Source organism: Scylla paramamosain, chromosome 11 (assembly GCF_035594125.1).
Source record: "Scylla paramamosain isolate STU-SP2022 chromosome 11, ASM3559412v1, whole genome shotgun sequence".
Classification (NCBI taxonomy): domain Eukaryota; kingdom Metazoa; phylum Arthropoda; class Malacostraca; order Decapoda; family Portunidae; genus Scylla; species Scylla paramamosain.
Genome location: NC_087161.1, coordinates 20,216,906 through 20,244,275, shown reverse-complemented (window position 1 = coordinate 20,244,275; position 27,370 = coordinate 20,216,906). Strand labels below are relative to the sequence as shown.

At 39.0% G+C, this 27,370-nt stretch overlaps 1 protein-coding gene across 3 annotated transcripts; it reads right to left on the bottom strand.

Moving 5' to 3' along the window:
* Positions 1-1,040: 1,040 nt before the first annotated feature.
* LOC135105042 (aldehyde dehydrogenase family 16 member A1-like) lies at positions 1,041-25,417 on the bottom strand. Of its 3 annotated transcripts, XM_064012944.1 has the most exons (16): positions 25,206-25,417; positions 21,643-21,785; positions 18,585-18,814; positions 17,814-17,992; positions 17,142-17,298; positions 16,681-16,841; positions 16,108-16,205; positions 15,532-15,729; positions 13,055-13,179; positions 12,343-12,451; positions 12,061-12,160; positions 9,986-10,113; positions 9,412-9,560; positions 4,638-5,076; positions 4,178-4,284; positions 1,041-2,934 (listed from the first exon to the last, which is right to left on the bottom strand). In XM_064012944.1, the coding sequence occupies exons 2-16, from the start codon at positions 21,739-21,741 to the stop codon at positions 2,742-2,744; spliced, it is 2,472 nt and encodes an 823-aa protein (XP_063869014.1). In that variant the 5' UTR covers positions 21,742-21,785; positions 25,206-25,417; the 3' UTR covers positions 1,041-2,741. The 3 variants fall into 3 exon arrangements, with proteins under 3 accessions (XP_063869014.1, XP_063869015.1, XP_063869013.1); XM_064012945.1 differs by lacking the exon at positions 21,643-21,785 and having other exon boundaries at positions 25,206-25,416; XM_064012943.1 differs by lacking the exon at positions 25,206-25,417 and having other exon boundaries at positions 21,643-21,846.
* Positions 25,418-27,370: the final 1,953 nt, after the last annotated feature.

The following is a 27,370-nucleotide window of genomic DNA, read 5'->3' as shown; positions in this document are numbered from 1 at the left end:
GCTCCCAAGGCCTCTTGCCCTCCCTCCAGGGGCAGAGGTAAGGGCTGGTTTTCAGAGATAAAAGTTGTCTCCCTTGACACCTCAGAAAACTGGCTGTCTGACTCAAAAATGGAGTATGTGACAATCCATAGGGGGAGAGGTGTGGATGGTGACAGTCCTGTTGGATGGCTATCAGATATTTTTCACTACCCTGTCCCCCCTCAGCAATTCACCCATTCCTTTTGCAAGCTACACTAACAACTCCACCAGGGGACTTGCCTTAGATCAGAAGGTTCAGCTTTTTGCCAAGGGTGGAATAGAACCAACCTCTCAAGAACTGGGATTCTACAGCCATTTGTTTGTGGTGCAGAAGGCCTCAGGAGCATGGTGCCCTGTGATAGACTTGTCACAGCTCAGTAGGTTTGTCCATAGGACACTGTTCAAGATGGAGACTGTTTAATTCTCGTTTCCATCAGGAAGGACAATTGGATGGTGTTGCTGGACCTGCAGGAACCATACTTCCAGGTACACCGTCAGTCTCACAAATATCTTTTTGTACAGAGAGAGCAGGCATTTCAGTTCAGGGTGCTCCTCTCCACAACTCCTCAGGTTTTTACACAGGTCATGGCTCCTGTGTCAGGATGGATGTGTTATGAGTGTGGGTGCTTCACAACCTGGACGACTGGCTCATCCTCTCCCCAACTAAGGAGGAAGATTCAAGTTAAGAGGCACTCTTCTAACACTGTGTTTCCATCCTTCTTCCCACATATTCCATAACTCATCTTTCCTCTGTGCATGATCAAACCACCACTGACTTTATATATTATTTTTTATCTACAAACTCTTAAGTTTTGCCCACTTCAACATCTCATTTCTGGTCTTTCAGACATTGCGCATCCTATTATGCCAAGCTCATCATAAGAAGCCTTCTGTGTATTTTGATGCCTCCCTCACAAGGCTTTCCTGCTTATCATTTAGTGGTTTCATTAATTAGTAATTGAACTCAGTGGAATTCTCTTGATTTGTTTTATGGAATCAGTGGAGTTGGTAAACAGAAACAGTTAGGTCAAACCTTTATTTTGTAAACAGTGAGGTCAAATCTTTATTTTGTAACTATAAACCAATATATAAACAGCTTTGTCATCATGGAGAAATTGTATTTAAAAAAATGGGACTTTCCCTTCTTGAAATTAAATTAATTTCTGGGCAATCATTCTGCAGCTTTTATGAAAGGTTAAGAGCACAAGTTTTTGCAATTGGCCATATGCTAGATGTTGAAAAGTTACAATACTATAACCATATAATTATTTACATAGGGTCTCACTGAAAAAAGCAGCAGTGAGTACAGTAATCCTTCATTATCACAGAATGTAATGGAAGACGTCAGTGAATGACACTGCACAAATTACACTTTAACATGTTAATGTCTTTATTAACTGTTTGCTATGGATATTACAAAATTCCCTTTAGAATACAGTTCTGTTTTCATATATATCAAGTTTCTTCCACATAATGCAACAATCTTTAAGCATCATAATTTTTTCACTGTATAATAAGAATAATTAGAGACAGCAGTATAGAGAGCTTACTTTGGTGTGACTTGCATTAAAATTCCACTGAAGGTCCACTTGTGCTCTTCTTCTTAAGTGTCATTACATATTTCAATAAAGAGATGCTCATTATTGCTAACAGTCCACTCTCACTCCACTTAGCTGTAAACAGTCATCTAATTTACAGCCATCTAAAAGTATTTTGAACAGTGTGAGCAAGTGTGCATTACAACTGTTGCTTAGCTGTAAACAGTCATCTAATTTACAGCCATCTAAAAGTATTTTGAACAGTGTGAGCAAGTGTGCATGACAACTGTTGCTTCAGTGGAAACTGAGTTGAGAGAGAACTGTAGTGTGCATCAGACATTAAGATGGTATGTACCATAATGCCACTTAAGGGTTTATTATGTTTAATGCATATGATTGAACCCTGAACCTGCCTTTTGTTGACTAGGAAGTATATCAAACTTATTAATGTATTTCAGTAACCAACAGTGGAGATATGGCAGTGAAAGAATACTATTTTAATTGATTTTAAATTGACAAATTTAGAAACTTAATTTTACTTGAAATCTGTAAGTTTTTACTTGAAATCTGTATTTGAATATTTTTGTCCTAATCACTTGGTATATAGGAATGCATTTAAAAAAAAAAAAATATTGCATACATAATTTCTTGTTGAGAACTAGACTGGTTTGATAATAATAATTTACCTGAACTAAACTGTATGCTTATTAACTTAAAAGTTATTTACTTTAAAAGTTTACCTATTTATCAGTAATTGGAAAGCAAACTGAAGCTACCATTACTTCAGTTCAGCTGGCAGTGTGTGTGTGCTTTGCATGCATTGACTTTTAACCCTGCACAAAAGTAGATTTAAAACTCTTCCCCATATTCTCCATATCAATATAATCTGACAAATAAATGTCACTATGGCACTTAATGCTTGCCTTAATAAACGTCAGTTTGGCAGTGTGTACCTGAATCACAAATTGCTATTGTTGTTGTCAGTTGCAAAATCTGTAGTATTTTAATGAAAACCTAATCCCTCCTCATCCAACAGAAGCCAGAATACTTTCTCATCTTTATGAAGAACACATGGTATATAGGTAAATTGATGAAAATGCCCTTCTGCTTCTTTCCCATTTCATAAGAGGGAAAAACAATCCACTTTTTTTTTTTACATGCATGGTCAATAAACATTTGAGCACATTAGTTGGCAAAGATATCCCCCATTGTGAGCCAGATGTTCTTGACCTGTGTTGCATGGTACAGGAATTCCTCCCCCTCTCCTTCCTCTCGGCTGAACCAGTCCCGCTGAAGGCCGTAGTTTACCCATGTCCTCTTGACATTAACAGCTGAAGTGTGCTCCACAAAGGTAGACCCTTCCTGGGTGCCAAAGTACCTACATTGACAAAGAAAGATTGTCAGCAACATCTGGGAGAGAATTTGCTCTCAATATACTGTATCAGTAATGTATAAGCTAGAACTTACATTTAGTATGCCTTCATACTTAAGTATTTTTCTGATACATATTTGAGGTCTTGTGATAGGGAGCATGTTATGGCAGACTAAAGAACAAAATATTGGTTCCCTTTAATTAGTGACTACCTTTTATTTTATCTGGATTCCCAACAGGACTTTTGTGCTACAGAGGTTATTCAAGATTATTCAATTTTATATATTATAGTTAACTTAGATTATACAGCAGGGTATGTGACAACACACAGTTGTTATATAATGTACAGCTGAAACAACACACTGAAATTTTAATAATCAGAACAATAAATAAAAATTGGCATCACGAACTCGCCACTCATACAAACACTGGAATTTTAATAAATATTTAATCGAAATAACGAGCTTGCCATTCATGTGAGCACTGAAATTTTAATAAAACTTTAATTGGAATCAAATAAACAAACTAAAACTCACAAGACTAACTCACTGGATGTGTGAGCTGCTGCTCACCTATCAGCCACCTGTGTCTTCCTCAGTTTTTTCCTTTCCTCTCCCTTCTTTTGTTTTGTCTCAAACCTCCCTTCCAGAAGAGATAAGAGACTAGGGAGAGATACCTTACTCTCTCTCTCTCTCTCTCTCTCTCTCTCTCTCTCTCTCTCTCTCTCCTTCATTTTGTCATTTTTGCTTCCTTCTTTCTCACTTGTATATGTAATTCCATTTTCCTTCTCATTTTCATTCTCAATCAGTCTCCTATTTAGCAACCATTAGGATAGTTCTTACAGAGAGAGAGAGAGAGAGAGAGAGAGAGAGAGAGAGAGAGAGAGAGAGAGAGAGAGAGAGTATATATGTGATGTTGACAGTCAGTAAATGTGACTTGTCCTTCTCAGACCAGTGCGAAACTTGAGAGGGTACTGTATGTATTTGTTATGTCATCTTAAATGCTGTAGTGCAAGGTGCTTACTTTGATATATTATTTTAAATTGTGGAATTTTTTTTATTATCTTCTGCTTCCCTGGAACCAATAGGGATGCAGAAAAGTTTTTTCCGTAGGTTCTTCAGAAGCTGTAACACACATTTGCCATAACGAACACTCCACTGGAACCAATCATGTTTGCTGTCGCATACCCTACTGTACTGTGGCTTTAGGCTAGAAGTTGGTAATAAGTTAAATTATTTCCCAGACTCACCACATGGCCTGGACGTCATGGTGCTCAGTCAAGTGCTTGGTGAGGTGGTCACGGTTACCAGTGAGGATGTTGATTATGCCACCAGGCATGTCTGAGGTTTCCAGCACCTGCAGCAAGGTAACATCAATGTTTGTGGCTTCTTTCATTCCTACTCTTGTAATCATTAATGTCCAGCACTGTTGAATTCTGTATTTGACATTTTTAAAATGCAGAACCTCTATTAACAACCTATCCTTGTAAAGCCTCTTATGGCAGGTGATGTACAAGGTAAGGCTATTGTTAAGAGCCTTTGAATTTCCTTTTATTAAATGTGAAAAAGAGCAATAATACATTTCTGCATAATGTATCAAAACTGATGAAAACTTGTGCAAATTTCATGAAAACATGCCTGGTTAATATGGACATTGCCTGCCAAAGAGACATTAACAAACAATGCTCCAATCTCCAAATTCATTTTCACCTGGTAGAGAGACAGAGGTACAGTTGGATACTTCTCACTGGGCACCACAACTACAGCATTCCCTCGGGCCACTGCTGGGGCCACCAGTGACACAAAGGCCAGTAGGGGAGCTTCATCAGGGCAGGCCACTCCCACCACCCCCATAGGCTCATTCATTCTTAACACTGTGCCATAGAGCTGGGTCTCCTGTACACTGCCTCCATACTTATCACACAGTGCAGCCCAGTGGAAAAGCCTGGTCACTGAGGCATCCACCTCCCTACCAGCCTGCTCCCCACTCTGGCCTGTCACTACCACCAAGTGGTCCACAAGCTCTTGTCGTCGCTGCTCCAGGTTCTCTGCCCAGTAGAAGAGGATCTGGGAACGGTTGAATCCAGTCCGCTTGTCCCAGCTTGGCTGAGCCTTACCAGCTGCCTCTACTGCATTCCGCACATCCTTCCTGATAAGTACATCTTTCTTAGACAATGATAAATCATTCAGAGAACTAACTCTATGTCCTAAAGTAATTGAACACTTGGCATTATCTCATTCTTAATTTATCATCTTTTGGAAAAATGTGTTAATATTGCCTTTGTTTGTAGAATCCTACAAACAAAGGCAATATTAACACATGAAAAGAGGAAATTCAGGTGGTCAGTAATGGAAAATTTACAGAATAGTACATTTTCAGATTGTGTCAGACGGTTATATGTCAGCAAGAGAAAGGAGAAATCTCAGAGGGAAATGCAAAAACAAGAACAAGGTTAATTACCAAAAGAAGCACTACCACAGTGGAAGTCAACATTGGCACTGTGACATGCTGGCGGGCATTTCCCTGTTCCTATAAAACTTTTTCTCTTAACCAACCATGCTTGGCAGAATTATCTGAATTTGAAACAATTATTTTATTGCTTGAATACCTATGCAGAAGATCCAGGTGTTAATAACAGATGTAATGTCACATTCTGCTATCAGTGATTTTACTACTCAGTGGGCTGCAGCTTACAAACCCATCACTACGATGATGAGGACCACGTCTAAAAAGTAAATGCTATTTCAACCAAAAATGTGTCCAGTCAGCAGTAAATTAGATACAAAATCTTTGGGTTAAACCACTCAACACTGATAATCAACCTACATCAATACTGCCTAAAGGCAGTTTTCAGAGAGCAGGGAAAATGCCATCCAGGTACCACTCTACAAACTTTGTCATGTTCTCCATGAAGAAATACATGGACACTTTCTTACATAAAAGAAGAGGAATGTAAACACTGGAGAGGGCATGGCATCACAAGAAATTGGATCAATAACCAAGAGGATGTTTTTGGTGTAGTGTATGCATTTCAGAACTTGCTGTCTCCTCTCTATTTCTGTCATTCACACACTTATAATATGCTGCTTATTCACAGCCCACAAACCCACAACACGCAATTGGTGCAATACCCTAGTCATATTCCTGACCATCTTGGAGATGTGTCCAACATTCTTGACTTTTTCCTAACCTCTAATCTTTCTGCTGATGTTGTTACCCTGTCTTCTCCATTGGGCTTCTCTGATCACAATCACACATCTATATCTTGTTCTATTGCTCCCAATCCCTCCTCAGGATACCCCAAAGCAGGGGTCCCTCTGGCATTTTGCCTCTGCTAATTTGGGGGACCTGAGAAGGTATTATGATGATTTTCCTTGGAATGACTACTAAGCTGATGATTTTTCTTGGAATGACTACTACTCCTATATCAGACACCCATCTCTGTGTGTGGAACGCATAACAGAGGTGATAGTGTCTGGCATGGAGGCATACATTCCTCTCTCTCATGACCTAAACCTTCCAAACCTTGGTTTTAATACAGCCTATTCTTGTCACAACCTGTTCTTGTGCTATACATGACAGACAGATGGGCCACAAAAAGTACTTGAGCCTTCCATCACCTGAATCTCATGCAATTTATATCTCTGCCTGGAATAATGCCAAGTCTGTTGCAAACACTCTTTCTATTTTAATAGAAAATTAGATAATTAATGTCAAAATCTTTCAAGAACTAACTCCCCTCGAGACTTTTGGCACCTAGCCAAAAACATCTCCAATAACTTTGCTTCTTCATCTTTCCCTCCTTTATTTCAACCTGTTGGCACCACTGCCATCTCATCCATTTCTAAAGCTGAACTCTTTGCTCAAACCTTTGCTAAAAACTCTACTTTGGATGATTCAGGGATTGTTCCTCCCTATCCTCCACACTGTAACTACTTCCTATTGTAGCATGAAAATCCTTTGCAATGATGTTTTCCATACCCTTGCTGGCCTAAGCCCTCGGAATGCTTATGGACCTGATGGGGTCCTTGCTATTGTTCTCCGAAACTGTGCCTCTGTGCTTGCACCTTGCCTAGTCAAACTCTTTCAACTGTCTATCAACATCTATCTTTCCTTCTTGCACAGGAAGTTTGCCTACAATCAGCCTGTTCCTAAAAAGGGTGACCGTTTTGATCCCTCAAAATACTTTTCTATTGCTTTAATTTCCAGCCTATCTAAAATTTTTTAATCTGTCCTCAACAGGAAGATTGTTAAACATCTATCACTTCACAACCTTTATCTGATGGCCAGTGTGGGTTCCATCAAGGCCACTTTGCTTGTGATCTGGCTTTCATTGCTGAGTCTTGGTCATCCTCTTTTAGAGATTTTGGTGAAACTTTTTGCTGTTGCCCTAGACATATCAAAAGCTTTTGATAGATTCTGGCACAAAGCTTTGATTTCCAAACTGCTCACCTACAGCTTCTATCCTTCTCTCTGTAACTTCATCTCAAGTTTCCTTTCTGACCATTCTATTGCTGCTGTGGTAGATGGTTACTGTTCTTCTAAATTTAATAACAATAGTGTTCCTCAGGGTTTCATTTTATTCCTGCTGTGGTAGACAGTCACTGTTCTAAATCTATTAACAGTGATGTTCCTCAGGGTTCTGTCCTGTCACCTATTATCTTCCTATTATTTATCAATGATCTAAACCAAACTTCTTGTCCTATCCACTTTTACACTAATGATACAACCCTGCACTTTTCCATGCCTTTTTGATGACATCCAACCTTTCAGGAAGTAGACAGTTCACACAGGGAAACCACAGAAAGCCTGACGTCTGACCTCTAAAATTTCTGATAGGGGCAGAGCAAATGTAGTACAGTAAAATCCCTCTTATCCAGCATCAACGGGACCGCCGACATGCCGGATACTTGAATATTGCCGGATACTTGAATAGAAGTGAAATTATGTCCACAATCACCACCCTACACTCCCGCATCTTACCATAACAAAGATCAGCTGATCTTAATCAGCAGCTGATCTGATCAGCTGCTTAAGTGTAAGCACAACATGCTTCCTCTTTTCTACAACTTTAGGCATGATGAAGGCGTCAGGTGATAAACAGTGCACACGCAGGACTGAGTCACTGAGTAAACACAGTGCAATGAGCCATGGGTGGCGCGAAGCAGTGCGCTCTGGTGGCAAGGGGACAAAGTATGCCTCGCGCAGGAATTTTAATCGATTTTATGAGTACAATGATTTTTCATTGATTTTAAGGCTCGAGGAAAAATGTGCCGAACACTTGAAGCTGCCGGATACTCGAATGCCGGATGAGAGGGATTTTACTGTATTGTTCAATGCCTCAAAAATTCAATTCCTCTATCAATCAACTTGACAATCTTCCAGACAGCTATCCCCTCTTCTTCAGTGACACTCAGTTGTCCCCCTCTTCTACACCGAGCATCCTCAGTCTGTCTATCCCCTCTTCTTCAGTGACACTCAGTTGTCCCCCTCTTCTACACCGAGCATCCTCAGTCTGTCTTTTAATTATAATCTAAATTGGAAACTTCACATCTTCTCTCTAGCTAAAACAGCTTCTATAGGCATTCCGAGTAATCTCTGCCAGTTTTTCTCACCACCCCCTCCCCTGCTGCTAACTCTGTACAGAAGCCTTATCCATCCATGTATGGAGTATGCTTTTTCATCTTGTCAATTCCTCTCCTTTGAAGTCTTCAACCTTTTTCATTGTCGTAATGTTGCACCTCTTACTATCTTCTACTGTTAATTTCATGCCAACTGCTCGCCTCTCCTTCTTCCACAGCCTCACTGCACAAGACTTTCTTCTTTCTCTCACCTCTATTCTGTCCACTTCTCTAATGTAAGAGTTAATCAGTATTCTCACTCGTTTATCCCTTTCTCTGTTAAACTCTGGAACTCCCTGCTTCTGTATTTAAACTCTAAAACTCCCTGCTTGTTTTTTTCATTTTCCTATGACTTGAACTCCTGGTTTAAAGACACTTATCCTGTAATTTTTTACTGCATGGGGACAGGAACTTTTTTTTTGTCACAATTTTGTTGCCCTTGGTCAGTGCCCTTCACACACAAAAAAGTGTTCTCACTTGAGCTCAAAGACCAACAATATGTTAGCAAACAACAACTGTTCATGTCAGCCTCTCAAACCTCCATAAGTCAGCCAGGCAATAAATTATTCAATTAAAAAACTGCAAAAATGCTATTTCTGCAAGTTGGCACCATGTTAATTAAACCAAGTCAAGCCACTCAACTTGGCATGTCCTACCTACATGTAATAAAATTACTGTGCTGGTTACAACACTCAGAATGGCTGGTGGCTTGGTTCTGGTTCTAATTTAAGGTTGAGCAGGTTTTAGCCTTGGTGATGGCACCTCTTATGCAGTCTTGTTAGTTTATTTTTTCATGTCGACAGAAGTTCTAATTATATATGATGCTGACTTTAAACTCACTCTCTTCTTTGATGATCCTCACCTGTTGCTCTCCCCAACCAATGCAAAAGCTTTTTTCTCAGTATTCAGGATCACACGGTTGTAGTTACCATCTGGACGTTTCTGAGCACCTCCATAGTACAACTTGTAGGTTTGGTCAACTCGGGGCATTGTTTCCTCAGCACTCACAATCTGCAAGCCACAAGGAGTAAGCAGCAATAACCATATGAATATGAAATGTAGTAATGGTACTTTTAGGCTCTATTGTCACATCCTCAGGAAAGTACTGTTTTTTTACAAGATGTCTGACTGTTTCTGGTCATAGAGTCTGTTCACAAGTTATTGTAAAATAATCTGCTTGAAATATATAAAATTTGTCATTTACATTTCCTTCATTCAAATTTCAAATGTTAATTTTATTTCAATCCAAGAAATCTTTTTATTTGACATGGTAATAAGTTAATTATATTATGAATTTTCTTAAGGTTGTTGTAGGTCATTAATTGCACAAGTGTTCCTATGAACTCCTGGTTGTTGTAGGTCATTAATTGCAAAAGTGTTCCTATGAACTCCTGCCTATGCCTCATACAGAAAGATCTTGAGGGGCAATGAATCACCTGGGGTGTGGCTGGTGTGATGGAAGGTCGGCTAGCACTATAAGCCGCTCCAAACTTGGCAAAGTCTATTTTTGGTGGTGTGAACTTGTGAGAATCTTGCCAGACAGGCTTCACGTACTCAAACAATCCTGAAATAATTTAAGGCAATTTTAAAACTAAGGTAATCTTAAAACTGACATACTGTATACTCAAACAAGATAAAATACAGTACCCTCTGAAGTTTCGCAATTGCTTTCTTCTGAGGGTGTAGTGCTAAACTTGAGGATTGCAAAACTCAGGATATGGAAAACACCGGAAAAATGCTTATTCATTTCAACTGCGTGGCCTAGACCTGTGTTATCACGTTCACAGCATGATTCAGCAGTGTGACAGTGCAGCACCACTGCATCTAAAACTCTGTGTATGCGTGTTCTCACATCTAGCAGTATGCAGTGCCATCACATGTGTTGAGTGTTTTATCCTCACAACTGGTAGTGTAGTAGTGCCATTGCATCTAAAACTGCATTAGTGTGAATGTGTGCGTTTTGTCTTCACACCTGGTGGTGTGGCTGTGCAGTGCCATCACATTTAAAACTGAGTGAGTGTGGGTATTTTGTCCTTGTATGTGAAGTGATTTGGCAGTGCAGTGCAATCACATCTAAAATTGTGTGTGTGCACGTGTTTTGTCCTTGCATCTGGAGTGATTTGACAGAGCACCACCATCACATTTGCCACAGCAATGAGGCACCTATCACTTGTTTTTTTTTGCAATGCAACAGTTATTGCTGGTCTTCCTTTACCCCTTTTGCACATACATGCTAGTGTGATTAGTGTTGTGGTTACATACAAAGAATTGTGACTAGTGTTGTGGTTACATACAAAGAATCTATGTTCAAGTATGTGAAATGTACATGGAAATGAGCATATGATATATAGAACATGTATTTAGTGAGTCTCCTCATTCTTGACATCCAGTGTGAATTCATTCCCTTTCCAGTGGGGTGACTGGCTTGTTTTCTCCTACTTCATTCATCTTCTTTCATCTTACTTATTATTCTTACTGTCTTTCTTTTTCTTTCTTATTCTTTTTTTTCTTATTCTATCTTTCCTTTCTTTTTCTTTCTTATTCTCCTTATTCTATCTTTCCTTTCTTTTTCTTTCTTATGCCATCTTATCTTGTTTGTCACATTCCTATTTGCAATGCCAATGGTAGGAATGCACAACCCATACAGGAAAAAATGCAAAACTCAAGGAGATAATGTGCATAAATCAGGATGACCAAGAATTCAGGATTCCACACAAAACTCAAGGGTTGTGAAATTCAGATACCATGAAACTCAGGGGAGGGTACTGTATACACCCTATTGCAGCAGGAAAGGTTAAGTGACTCACTCACCATTGGTTTCAAGGGAAATTGAAAATTCAGATACCATAAAACTTGGGGGAGGGTACTGTATACACCCTACTGCTGCAGGAAAGGTAAGTGACTCATTCACCATTGGTTTCAAGTGAAATTGAAGGTTCTTGTAGGAAAGGAAGGCCACTTAGAAGATGGAAAGATAAAGTAATGTATGTTTGAAAGAGATGTTAGTAATAGGGAAGAAAGTGAGAAAGAATAGTTGTTGCACTAAAAATAATAGTTTAGCAATACGAGATTCAAATTGGACTACAGCCAAGATCAGCACTACAGACCATGGAGGTCAAGAAAGGACAAACCTGGACACACATCCAGTCTAGACCATGGAGTAACCTTAACTTAACCTTAACTGACAAATACAAATCAAACCTGGACACGTATCCAGAGTATATGGTTCTATATTCCATCTTGAATAACTTAGCAGAACTTGCTCCTCCAGTGGGTTGGTAAGAGGAAAGACGCATCTACTCATTGGCTGATGATTAGTTGACAATCTCAAAGTCTGGCCAGAAAGCAATGAGAAATGGGTCATCTCTAAATACAGCATGCCTCCCCTCTATCTCCTCATGGAGAGGACTTCCCACCACCAATTTATGTAAGAGTATACTAGTGAAAATTAATGATCAGTGAAGTACTACCTGTATGTTCAAAGATGTGTTATGGTGAAGAGCAGACCCACCTTCTTTACCACCATCCCTGCCATAACCACTCTGCTTGCAGCCACCAAACCCAGCAGCTGCATCAAATATGTTGTGGCAGTTAATCCAAACAGCACCAGCCTAAAGGTGAAGGTGTTTTTTTTAAGAAATGTACCCAACTGGCATAATAAATTTATACATTTAGGACATTCATAAAATACAGGCACATCTATATTTTTCATCTAATGCTTTTGATAAGCAGATGAAGCAGAATTACATACTCCTACTTTAGATCAAAGAACAAGATTCAACATGTCACATACTTTGACCATTTTTGCCACTTCAATGCCAAGAGTAATTTGCTCGGTAAAGACAGATGCACCCAGGCCATATATGGTGTTGTTGGCAAGAGAAATGGCCTCTTTGGCAGTCCTGAGGTGTAGGAAGGATTAATAAGGAAAAACAAAACTAAAGAAATATGAAAACAAAATAATGCAGTGGTTCTTATTCTCAAGAACTGCAATACCCACATTGGGCTGACCTTCAGGAAGTGACTACTACATCCTTTCCTTCATGTAAACAATAAACTCTTTGTGCAGAGTCATTTTCTTTTTTAATTTTGTGTACTGGAAACATTTCTATGCTTCACAACATGAAACACACACATCAAAATCATGCAATGTTTCAATTTAAGAACCACTGCTTTTAAAATACAAAACACGGCAGCAAAACTAGTGTCCATGAAATAAGGCAATCACTTTTCTCTACAACTATTAAACAAGGAATATTACTAATTGTTTATACAACAAGCTGACATTCCCATAATGGGGATTGTCAAGACAGGTTAGTAAAACAAAACTAATAAAATTACGATTAATAGAAATAGGCAAAACTAATAAAATTACGATTAATAGAAATAAGTAACAAGCTACACTAAGACAGAAAATACCAACAGCACTACTAGAGATAGCAAAGCCAGCAGAGGTAAAGAACACTGGTGACTTTGGAAAGACTGAATCATTTACTATCACCCACCTGAAGGGCAAGGCCACCAGGACTGGGCCAAAGATTGCATCCATCACACAGCGGGAAGCAGTGCCCACCCCAGTAATAAGGGTTGGGGGGTAGTAGCTGCCAGGTGGAGCCTCGATCTGAAACACCTGTAAAGCAGTGTATGGCATTAGAGACATCAAATGAAGAAAACATCATATGAAGTAATCTGATTATGGTGGGGCATCAAAACACCATGAACACATTAGCAGATTATAACTAATACACAAAATAAATTTGTAATGTTTCCAGCATTAAGAGAAATCATAAAGTATCAACTGTATTTCAAAATAAGTTTATTTTCAAATTCCCTTTAGTTTGTGCATTTGGGAATATATCTTTCCTATTAATCTACCTATCTCTCACATGACTTTCAGGTCTCACTTTCTTTGTGAGCATCCCCCAAGAGGAAGGTCACAGCAGAAAAGCCTTCACCTTTCCCTACACAAACATTCTCTTTTTGCTTCTCTAAACACTTGACCTTTACTAACACCTCTTTCACAAATATACTTCTTTATCTTCCCCCAACTCCCAAGTAGCCTTCCTCTCCTATCGGCAGGGTTGGCATCAAAAAACCCACTCAAAAAAAATAATAAATAAATAAAATAAAAATGAAAAAAATATAAATAAATAAATAAATAAATAAATAAATAAATAAATAAATAAATAAAATAAACACACAAAAAAACACCCTAAGTGTTTTTTTTATTTTATATATCAAAATTTATTTCTATATAATTTTGATAAATATTACATATACATGTACATATACATAAAAAATTTAAAAGTAGTCAAACCTGATCCTTTCATTTACTGTATAGTACAAATTAACACAGGTTTTATTTAACAGAACCAACCTGTATCAGCATGACCTAAACAAGTGTCTGTTCTTCATTAATAGAAAGTGTCAAAATCTTTCAAGATCTAACTCCCCTCATGATTTCTGGCACCTAGCCAAAAACATCTTCAATTACTTTCATCTCATCAACTCCTCTCATCTAACTGACTCTTCAGCTTCTTTCCCATCTCTGCAATGCTGTATCTCTTGCTATCTTCTACCATTATTTTCATGTAAAGTACTCTTCTGATCTTGCTAACTACATGCCTCCCCTCCTCCCACAGCCTCACTGCACAAGACCTCTCTCTCACCCCTATTCTGTCCACCTGATACAAGAGTTAACCAGTATTCTGTCATTCATCCCTTTCTCTGGTAAACTTTGGAACTCCCAGCCTGCTTCTGTATTTCCACCTTCCTATGACTTGAATTCCTTCAAGAGGGAGGTTTCAAGACACTTTTCCTAATTTTTGCCTACCGCTTTGGACCCTGTTCAGGGACCAGCATCTAAGTGGGCTTTTTTTTTTTATTGGATTTTTGTTGCCCTTGACTGGTGTCCCTTCTACATAAGGAGAGAGAAAAAAAATCCAAAATTTTATCACCTCCTTTCCTCACTTTTTGCATTTGCAGAGTATGAACAAAACTCCATCCATATCAAACTAATCCTACTTTTTTTCCACTTCTTAGATTCTTATCCATGTACCTTTATTCCATCCTATATTGTTGGGAAGATAATAAATGCACATTCTCCTTTTCCCTCCTCTTACTTCTCTCATCCAAACCACATTATGCCATGCCTCCTTCCACTTCTTCCCTATGCCTCAATCACTTCTGAACCTTTCATATGTCTCTCTTGAACTTCTACTCTATCTATCCTTCCCTTCTTAATACTTTCAATTACCTCTCTCCTTGTTCCAGCTGCACTCATTCTATTAATTCAGACCTCTCTCATAACTATCCTATCCCTATGGGCAAGACAGAGCTTCCTCTTTGCCTACATCCATGCTGATCTCCCAACAAGGGGGTCAGTGACACCTGCCAAGACTAGTGCAGTGCTCTGCCTGGAGGGACATGGGTTCCCACATGGTCTGTTAGAGGTTGTTAAAACGAACCTTAGAAAAAACTTAGTTTTGAAAAAATAAATACTAGTGATAGTAATAAATTACAATAACAGAAAAAAACTATAATCAGTTTGAAAAAAAAAAACTGTTATTGGTTGCAGCACCTGCCTCTATCAGTTTTATCCCACACTGTGTAGTAATGAGGTATACCTTGAGAAGGTGGGGTTGGACTTATTGAGAAGGTGGGGCTAGGCTTATTGCCAGTCTTTCCCATACAATCCCAGCTTTTCTGGCTTTTTCATACAATGGCAATTGCAGCCTAGATAAAACTTCACTGGTCTGAATATTGGCATTGCACCATAACAGGTTCATGTTTATAGGTAATCTTCTCAACATTTCTCATTCAAAAGAGGAAGTCAAATTTTTCTGATATAAAATCAATTATTAGAGTAGACATGTCACATTTTATACACACAAAAATATTTGAAATAAAAAATTAATTGAGACAGACTTATACCAGCCCCACACAGTAACCACTTTATGAACAAGACACACACAGCTCTCACCTCTGCCCCTTCCTGCCGTGCTTCATCCACATACTTGGCAATGACCTTCACGTGACTTGGGTCTACCACACCACCCATATCCATTACTTTGTCAAGGGAAGGTCCCACACGAAGAGTCCTCATACGCTGTTTTAGCTTCCCGATGAATGTGTCAAACACCGGCTCCTGAACCAGCAGACGAGATCCAGCTGTGCACACCTGTGGGACAGCTGCTGTGGTCAACTATCATGCACACTTTCCCCTTTGGTCCATTTACATTTCTTTCTTCAACCATTAGATTTTGTATTTATTTCCTATACAATTAAACACTTTTTTTCTGTATACAGATATGAACAGCAGTCAAATAATTAGAATAATAAAATAATGCTTCATCCTATTTATTCTCACTGCCATATTCCATCCTTTCATTTATGTCTCATTGAACATAAAGAAATGTTTTCCTCGATTAGGCAGGTACAGTTTGATAAAGCAATGGCATTCTAGCACATTCTGGCAAAGTAATACATTGACAAAGAGCTTCAGTTTCCAGTTACAGTTGTATATTTAACAGACAATATAAAATCCCTCAAGCCTCACCTGCCCCTGATTGAACCAAATGGCATCCACTATGCCTTCCACAGCTGAGTCAAGATCAGCAGATTCAAACACAATCACTGGACTCTTTCCTCCAAGCTCTGAAAAACAATGCAGTCAGTCAGCAAGAGTCAAGAAAGAAAACTTAAGATTAAAAACTGACCACTGCTTGGCTAAAAATTTCTAAAATAAAATCATACAGAAAGGTATAAATAGTAGTATGCTAATCTGTATATATGTTAAACCTATTTCCCTTGTAAATGAGGATAGGTAAAACAAGATGCTCACATGCATAGTCACATCCGTCCTCACACCATAGCCTTCAGGTCTCTAAGATGAGAAATTATAACAATAATATGATTAAGGTTTATGAAAGTAGAAAATCAACAGTTAACTGTTACAAAATGACAAAACTTAAAAGATACAGAGGAGAATTACTTTCTGACAAAGTACTTTTAATTAGAATATATTTGCTTTTTCATCATCAGCACTCCTTTTCCAATTACATTGTTCTCTCTGCTTCCCTCTTTCTTTCCCTCTCTTCTAATCCTCCTGTCCCCAACAAGCTGGACTGACCTAGGGAAAGTTTCTTGCCACTGCCAGCAGTAAGCCTCCTCAGGTCTTGCCCAACTTCTGTGGATCCTGCAAAGGACACTTTGTCCACTTCAGAGTGAGATGCCAGCATGGTCTCCACAGCACTCCCACCAGTGATCACATTGAACACTCCTGCTGGCAACCTGGGGATACAAAACATGGGAGAATTAGATGAACTTAGGGGAAAGAAAATCCCTATCTGATAATGTTATTGCAGTCTTTATTTGCATGCTATTATTATTTCCTATTATCTTATTTTCAGTTTGCTTCAAAATTAACAGATGTTTTTTTTTCCATCCGAACATGAAAATGTAAAACCACTTAATCACACTAGCACTATTCTACCAGATTCCTTGTTTTCTGTTGTGAGTCAGAGTAACACAACCTTCATCTTCATCACTCCCTCTCCACTCATAAATCATCTTATAGGCATGTTTCTTTACCCAGCCTCTGCACAGATCTCAGCAAAGAGGAGGGCTGAGAGACTCGTGTTGTTGGCGGGCTTAAAGATGACAGTGTTGCCCATGGCCAGTGCTGGACACACCTTCCAGGCCAGCAAAGTCAGAGGAAAGTTCCATGACACAACAGCACCAACTACACCTGCAATGAATGTAACACACTAAAACAAATCCTTGCTGTCAGTATTTTGGCATACACTGAAGGCAAAGAGTAGGGTCACAACAGTGCCCATGGGATGAATTTTTGCTGATAAGCCTTAAACACCTCTAATATCATTCTTGTTTAGTTCAAAAAGCTGTCTCATCAAATGCAAGATGAGAGTACACAAAGCTGCTCCTTTTGGTCCCCTAAAGGTGGCTACTGCCAGATGTTTTAAATATATGGATGGAAGTTCACAAATTTTAACATTCATAGTAAAGTGCAGTATGCTGCACCTATCAAAGTGATGAAAATATATGCCAAGATTGATGATGGCTTATTGTGGGATGCCTTGATATGTATGTATCTTTTCAGAACATACTTTTAGGGATGAAACTCATTTGCAAATCAAGATTTACCTGTACATGCTTTAATATAAGATAAACCTTTCACCATAACCATGACAACTAAGATAAAGCATACTGAAACATTACTTCTTTCTGACTCCTCACACTTACCCACACTATCCCAGCCAACCATCTGTGTGTCCACCAGCTGAGCCCATCCAGCATGGTAGTAAAGGTGTCTGGTCATCAAGGGAATGTCACAGTCCCATGCCTCCCTCATAGTCTTGCCATTGTCCAAGGCCTCCACCACAGCCAGCAGGCGAGAATGCTTCTGGACATGGCGTGCAATACTGGAAAGGAAAAGGAGATTGAAAGGCCTCTAGGAAAGATTCATCATCATTAGCTATGTAAATCCACAATGAAACAAAACACTTCCTTAATGCCTAGAGGAAATTAACAAAATGCCATGCCACACTGACTTACAACATTTTGGCAGTGATGACAAATTGCAAGAGCATGACTTCTCAGCTAATCTTCCTTAACTCCTCTCCGGTAAGTGAACACAGCTCTTGTGTACAAAGAGACAATCCCAAATTGTCACCATCTAACAAAATCTGCAACCTTCTGGTTGTGACTCAAACATGGTAACCTCTACATCAATGAACAAGACTTATTTTTTCTGTTCTTACTTCTGGATTTCCTATCCAAACAATGAGAGAAATGGCTAATTACAAACTGAATGGCTATATACTTTAACATAGTCTATGTGAATACAGTCCAATTTCTGTAGCAACAATTATTCCAGTAGATGTTGATCAATTCACTACTTCCCCCCCCAAAAAAAAATAATAATAAAATAAAATATTTTCCTCAATGTCACACTTCAGAGAAATTTTATCAGATAACTGTGTTGAAGAAATCAGCAAGCTCTTATAACTATACCTATAGAGGTATCTGGCACGGCTGTGTGCAGAAAGGGCACTCCATGAATTGTAGGCTTCATTGGCAGCCCCTACAGCCAGGTCCACATCCTCCTGTGTGCCCTGGATGGTGGCAGCTAACACATTGCCGCCACATGGGTCCTTAGTCTCAAATGTCTGCCGGCCTTCAGGTATCACCCATTTGTTGTTGATGAAGTGACCAAACTTGCGGTCATGATCATTCAGCCAGTCCTTGTCAGAGAGAATTATTACCATCAATGTGTTTATTTGGTATTCAATCAACACTTGCACATGGCACATGTGAAATCCAACCACACACTGAATGTGGGACCCAATCATTCATCTTCTTTCTAAAACTGATGACCACTCTAACCCTTCAAACTTCTGCTCAATTGCTTTAATTTCGTGTCTTTCTATAGATTTTTAATTTATCCTCAACAGGAAGATTCTTCAACATCTACCTCATTGCTAGTATGAGTTCTGTTGTGGTTGCTCTACTGGCTTTCTGGCCTTAACACTATTACATTTGTCTTAAACATTAAATTTACAAACACCATAAACAATAGGTGACAAATAGCCCTTTGTAACCTTGTAGCTTTTTTTCCTCATTAAACCTTAGTCATCCTCTTTCAGACTTTGGTGAAATTTTCACTATTGCCTTAGACATATCAAAAGACTTTGACAGAGTCTGATACAAAGCTTTAATTTTCAAACTACCCTCCTATGACTTCTATCTTCCTCTCTGTGACTTCACCTCAAGTTTCCTTTCTGACCATTCTATTGTTGCTGTGGTAGATGAGCATCATTCTTCTCCAAAGACTATTAACAGTGGTGTTCCTCAGGGTTCTCTCATGTCACCCATTCCTTTTCTATTATTCATCCATGATCTAAACCAAACTCAAAGTCCAATTCATTCATATGCTGATGATACCACTCTGCTTTTTTCCACATCTCTTCTTAGATATTCAATCCTTCTAGAATTAAACAACTCACTCGGAAAAGAATATCTGGCTTCAAGGTATAATACAAGTTTCTGTGGATGTTGCTGAAGGTGAAAGTACATGTTATTTTAAGTGGAAGGTGTTCTATGCACATATGTATTTTGAGGCTTCATTTGATTGTGGTATGAAATTTAAATGTGGGTGGGTATGACATTCATAACAGCCAAGCCAGGTGGGTAACCTTACAGGAGAAACACCATGTCCACATTACTGCAAGTGTGTGGCGTTGCCAGCAGTTTTTTCTCCCAAACTTGTGCAATGCAATCTAAATGTATTCACTATCATTATATTGGCAAGAAATTGAGTGTGACTGACCATCAGGCAGCTGATTTGTTCCTAGCTCACTCCTCCCCACTCCCTGCCTGGGCAGTCATGGTTCTACATAGCCTATAATTTTATTTATTGTTAATTACAACCATACTATCCTTGTGTAATGTTTATCAGTAAATCACCTGTCCATTAATATCATTTGTCTCATTATGGAATAATGTAAAGCTCCAAAACTTGTAGAAATTATTATTGAATAATTCACAATTTCACCAATGGATATCCACATCAACACACTCCACCATGGAAACCCACTCAGCCTTGCTGTTGTGTCTTTTGTCTGCCCACACTTGAATTTCATACCATGACTAAACAAAGCCTCAAACTACATATGTGCAAGATTATTTTTGACTTAGAATAACCTGTACTTTCACCTCTAGCAATATCAGCAGAAACTCATGTTACACTCTGCATTATAAATCAGGAGGACATGACAAGGCTTCAAACCCAGAACTAACAGGCTGGAAGGATAAGCTGTTATGACTGGACCATAAGGTACCCCATGGTCAGTCCTATTCTGGTTCGTGTTTCTGAGTACTGTCACTGAAATATTCATTATATCCATGACAAAGAACAGGTGACGATTACAGGCTGGACTTCAATATCTATCCTATTCAATATGACACATAATTAGTAACACTGCATGGTTAGGGGTAGGTTCAGGAAGAGCAAAGCCATCTAGTTACATTATATTGTTATTTTTGGGAAAATTTCTGCCATATGGTCACTTCTATGTTTAGATTTTTCATTAACTGTTTTTATGGCTATTTGTATTTATTTATTTATTTAATTCTTTTTTTTTTTTTTGTCACTTTATATGATGAAACCTATCACAATCTGTTTTACATATCATGCATTAATTCTTATCCCACAATTTCCCTCTTCATCACTGCCTTAAACATTGTTAGATAATGACTGAAAATGAATAAATGCCAATTTGCAACATATCACTATAAAAATAAATAAACAACAAAGAAAAGTAAAAAATAACAAGTATAATAGTGTAATGAATTCAATACTGACCAATAACCTTAGAACCTATTTTGCCATGACTATCTAAATATTTACTGCCTTATGGGCACCTTTGTACCGACCTACTGGCATATTTATGCTGAAGAATAAGCATGTTATGGTTAGGTTAGGTTTGGGCATCGTATAATTATTATAGGTAAGGGGGGGATTATTGAAATAACTTTAGCCCACTAATTCCAAGACAAAGGCTATTAATTTCTGGGAAAAACTATGCTTTATAAATTGTGATCTGCACAATAAAGAGATCAACAGTAAATTTGATGAACTGAATTAATATAAACTTAACCTTATCCATGGTTGAAAGCACTCATTTTATTTCATTATCAACGTAAGTAAGAATGATGCAATCTTATTCAATAACAGAGGCTAAGAAAGGCCATGTCCTGCAGAACGCCACCACTATCATCCCCTGACTGTGAACTGCCCCAGGGCGTTGGCTGTGGCCTTCACCGACACCTAACCCTACACAAGGCTACCATACACTTAATGGAAGGGCAGCTCCATGACATCCAACGATCTACCCTAACAAAAAAAAAAAAAAAAAAGCACAAGGTAATCAGTCTTAATCATGTTATATAAGGAACACCGGAGAGACCCTTCACTGCTTCCCTCCCTGACCGACTACCTTCCTTCCACTCCAGAGCTTTTATACATGACTGTCATCAACCAACACTGCCACTCACAGAGCCACCCATGTACCTTGGCTATTTTGTCATCCTCTCGGGCCGGTCCGTATTCCATGGTCTTGAAAATTTGCGATACAGTAGGTGCACTAACCGCCTGAGTGTTGCCGGCCATGTTTACCTCGCTACCCTGGCCACAGGTGAGGGAGAGGGGTACGCCTGGCGGGAGGTAAGAGGGAGAGGGAGGGGGAAGGTACTGATGGGTGGATAGGGGAACGACTGGGGCAAATCTCTTGCTCTCTCATACGCGCACACAGAAAGCCGTGTTACTGCATACCATCTTCTTATTGTCATCTAAAGACAGTGACTTCTTTAGTTCCATTCAATTTTACTAACCGTATCAACCCACTACCAGAATGTGGTCGTTTTCATTGCAGACTGGTGGAAGGAAAACAGGAAAAGATTTGCTGCTTGTTAATCCATTCCGATGATTCAATGTATTTTATGAGTCCACCTATTAACCCAATGTCAAGGACTCTCTCTCTCTCTCTCTCTCTCTCTCTCTCAAGAACGTAAGAAAACAAGAGAAGTTGCAAGAAGCCATTAGGGACTACACGTCACGTGGCGGTCCTTGTACGAAATCGTGTTCATTGATTCTATAATATGTACGCTCCTTGGCTGTGTTTGTTCCTTGATGGGAGGTCAAGAATGTGAACATCTACCTCAAGATTTTGTTTTAAGTCCACATTTGATTCCTTCACTCAAGCTGCTCGTTGTGGATCCGCACTCTTTACACTAAACATTTGTGTGATTTATTCTTCATATATTCACTGTGAGTAGAATTTAGAGTGCTTAGACTTGACTGAAAGTCAGTCTCAGTGTTCGCAAACGAGCTCACTTTCTTGAACAAGAAAGAGCACAAGGAAGACCAAACGATCTGTTGGACCGCACGAGTGTGTTCGATCTTGAAAGCTAATGACCACTTCCTTTTATGTAACTACAGCAGCTTTTAGCCATGAACATGATCTCAACCTCCTCCTCCTTGTATTTTTTTTTTTTAAGTAAACACTTACTCCTGTAACTCTGGAACGCAGGTATTACTTTATTAGTGTTTTACCTGAGCTGCGTTATCTTTGTCTTATTTTCTGTACATGTACTTGCTAACAGTTACATGCTGTAGCTGCTGTTAATACTCTTACGTGCACTTCCTGAATACTGCAGCCTCACTCCCCCACACTGCGCGGATAATCCCATCCTGTGCTCAGTAGCAAAAATAATAGAAACACATTACTTGCAGCTTTACACATTCTCATTCACTCTAACACACACACACACGCATACACACACACACAAAAAAAAAAAAAAAAAAAAAAACACTGAGTTTCGTTCCTCCATTCCTCCTTTCCCCTTACCCATTCCTCCTTCTCTTCATCCTCTTTTTTTCTTTCTCTTCCTATTACTACTGCTTCCCTCCTGAGTCTGAAAATACCTGGAAAACACTGGTAATTACGCTAAATATTGACGAAAAGACACTGGGAAGGAGGAAGCTGTCGAGTTGCGTTCAATTGATGACGATCATGACGTCACTGCAGCTGATGACGTCTAAAGGTAGGCGCACACTTGTTCGCATCGTACGGACGGCACGCATCGTACTCATCGGATTGTTTTTGGGGTCAGCGCACATTGGTCCGCATCGTACGGACGGCACGCATCGGACGGTTTGGATTTTCTGCGCACATTGTCGGCATTGGACCATTCACCACCCGCAGTTGTGAAGCTGAGCTCTCTCTGGAAGGACATACTCCATATTTTTCTAGTGTATAAAGTTGTGAAAATGTTGAACAGTGATAGTGAAGAGGAAGAAATTGTAGTGGTTAGCTGTTTGCTGGCAGAAGAAGAAGAACAGAAAGTTAAAAAAAGGAAAACATGGATTCACAACATGAACAGGAAAAGGCTGGAATTTGGAGAATTTCATACATTGTTCCCTGATTTGATGGAAGATGATGTCAAGGTAGATAGGATAAAAATTTAGGAACATATCTAAAAACAGTCAGTGAGTTAATATAACATTATATATTATGTATAAGCAAAGCATAGCTATGCAAACAGAAAAAAAATAAAATAAATACCGAAGAAGGTTTGCATCCGACCGCGACGGCGCTCTGGCTGCAACTGACGATGAGGTCGCACATTTGCCGGCAAATGCCGTAGAGGCCATCCGCATCGTTCGTACGCATCGGATTGAATGCTCTTTCGGGGATCCTCGTCGGCATTGCCGATGTCCGATGCGTACGATGCGGTCAAATGCGCGCAGACCCATTTGAAATAATGTAAAGAATACTAAAATCCGATGCGTACGATGCGTGCCGTCCGTACGATGCGAACAAGTGTGCGCCTACCTTAAGGGTCCTCTTATTTACGTAGGTGTGTATTTCATTTTGAAAATGACCATTAGAAAAAAAGGTAGCTATACTCGATTACTTTATATACTCTGATTTATTGTATACTTTAAATAATACTGTGAACATAAAAAATGTGAAGCATACTCCATACATGGACAGATAAGAGCCTTGTACAGAGTTAGCAGCTGTGGTGGGAGGGTGAGAAAAACTGGGGAAGACGTCTCAGAACACCTACCATCACAGAAGCTGTTTTAGCTAGAGATAAGATGTGAAGTTTCCAGTTCAGATTATATGTAAAGGACAGACCAAGGATGTTCAGTATTAAAGAGGGGGGACAGTTGAGTGTCATTGAAGGAGAGGGCATAGTTGTCTGGAAGGTTGTGTCGAATTGATAGATGGAGGAAATGAGTTTTTGAGGCATTGAACAATACCAAGTTTGCTCTGCCCCAATCATAAATTTTAGAAAGATCAGGAGTCAGGCGTTCTGTGGCTTCCCTGCGTGAACATATATAAAGAACTTCAAAATCAATATATTCCGCTTAACAGAAATAAAGAAAACACTGCAAAAACAATTATATATATATATATATATATATATATATATATATATATATATATATATATATATATATATATATATATATATATATATATATATATATATATATATATATATATATATATATATAAAATTTTTTTTAGAAACCATAAAAACTTAATTAGAAGCGGAAATAAAGAAATAAAAAAAAATAAAGAAAAATTACCAGAATCTCGACAAGATGTGACACGCTTATCCATCACGATGGGGCCCTTAGCAGAAAAAATATCGCCATTCTACCTCATTTAAACCTTATATAATATATATATATATATATATATATATATATATATATATATATATATATATATATATATATATATATATATATATATATATATATATATATATATATATATATATATTCGTTTGTTTGAGTTTTTGAAAAGTTGAAATTTGAGGGTTTTTAATTTCCTGACGGGGTTATTTCATTGATATTTTGTCCTGAAGGTTAAGGTTAGGTCAGGTTAATTTATGACCAGGGATTGTTGAATTATGATGATGTATTCCTAATGTTTGTTAGTGAAGATAGTTCCTGGCCCTGACAGCCCCTCCCTCAAGCCTCATGATTATCAAGACGGCTCGCTCACTCATACAACTGCCTTATGTCTTCAGGGAAGTATAAAAAGTTAACCTTACCTTACTGAGAAGCCACAGGCAATCACACTATTGTTTTCGTTACCATCATTATCATCATCGTCTTCACTATTACCATGATGGTCCGCCCACTCTCAGAGTTGCGTTTTGCTTTCAACAAAGTATAAAAAACTAATATCTGTTCACTGAGAAGCCACACATTAGTAGACTTTTGTTTTCGTTAACACTGGTATGTCTCGATGGAGTAGGAACACAGCCTGGCAGGGCAGCTTACTGGGAGCTGCGTATAGCGGAGCAGCAGGGTGAGAAGAAAACTGAATTACAGACAGTGAGCATTCTCGAATACCAGTGAGACATGAATCATTAATTCACATTCGAACCTCACAATCGAAGCGCGTACACACACACACACACACACCGATACACAAGTTCACTAATTTATTCACCAGTCTCTCTCTCTCTCTCTCTCCATTAGAGAAGAGGAGTTGAGGAGGAAGAGAGAGAGAGAGAGAGAGAGAGAGAGAGAGAGACTGGATATAGGCAGCTAGAGGAGAAGAGTTGATGATGAGGAAGAGAGAGAGGCTGGAGACAGGCAGTTAGTGGAGAGTTAATGAGGAGAGAGAGAGAGAGAGAGAGAGAGAGAGAGAGAGAGAGAGAGAGAGAGAGAGAGAGAGAGAGAGAGAGAGAGGCTGGAGACAGGCAGTCAAAAGATAAGAGTAGATGAGAGGAAATGCTTTTCATTCCATCCTATTAAAATACTCTCTCTCTCTCTGTCTCTCTCTCTCTCTCTCTCTCTCTCTCTCTCTCTGTGTGTGTGTGTGTGTGTGTGTGTGTGTGTGTGTGTTGGGGGGGTAACCGCCCAACAGTTTTCCATTAAGCCTCGTTTATTATTACAGGGAGCAAGTAAAGAAGCAAGTCAAGCATGCAAATTGCCTGCACTCACTTTTCATAGGCAAATAGTGATAGCAAACATTGTTCATACGGCAGTAAGTAATTCGAGTAAGTGCACTCTCATTTGGTGGTGCACATTCATGGAGCACACCGCCGTCCTTCCACGTGATACTGGATTCTATAAAGACTGCATGACTGTTACTGTGTCCAAGCTACTGTGTGGCGAACTATCAGAAATACCTGAGGATGCCAACATTTTCCAATTTCATTTTAACATATTATGTCATTGAGAACACTCTGTCGTGGTTGTTGTTGTTTCGACATATTTCACAACAAGTGTTCCACAAACACTCACAAACCTATGCATCACAAGCCTGTGTGTGTGAGAGTGTCACTCTTGAAAACACTGCTACACGCAAACGACCAAATTTTCTTGTAAGATTTAAAACAGAAAACTTATCAATTTAATGGTAGGTACCTGCAAGAAACGTTAAGGCGTAGAGTTATTTATTTATTTTATCTATTTATCTATATATTTATTTTCTTGTGAATTGTGGTAATGCTCTTTATTTCTTTTCATTTAGATCTAATTAAATAATTCTTGATAATCAAACACATGTGACGCCGAGTGTGCAAATTGCTGTATGTTGCAATGGTATATGAGAGTTGTTGGGTGGCGGTGGGGAGGAGCTGCACTTGGCAACCGGGGAGGAATAGGAGAGGGAATGGGGAGAGAAGAGAGAGGAGTCGTCGTCAACGCGCGCTTGCACCCCTCCTCGTATCCTGCTGAAGATAATAACCCCGCTCCTCCCCAAGATCCAAAAAGATCCAATCAAACAGGTCTGCCCCATATTCGCTCAGTACTGTGCACTCGTCATCTGCGTCCCATATATATATATATATATATATATATATATATATATATATATATATATATATATATAGAGAGAGAGAGAGAGAGAGAGAGAGAGAGAGAGAGAGAGAGAGAGAGAGAGAGAGAGAGAGAGAGAGAGAGAGAGAGAGAGAGAGAGAGAGAGGATAAACCTCTATTTTCTCTTTTCTTTTTTTATTATTCTTATTATTATTTAGGTGAATCTTCCATCTCCCGTAAGCGTGCCCTTTGCCTCTTCTGTGTGACAGTGCACTACACACATTGCGATGCTTGTCACCACGCAATCTTAAGTGACGATCGAGTGCCGGATGAGTGTGTGGTAAGTATGAGTGATCCGTGAGTAAGAGTGGTCGCCTCTCCTCCCCTCCACAGCTCTCCATTGTTGTAAGAAAGAATAATCAAGTGAAGTAAAGGCAATAAACAA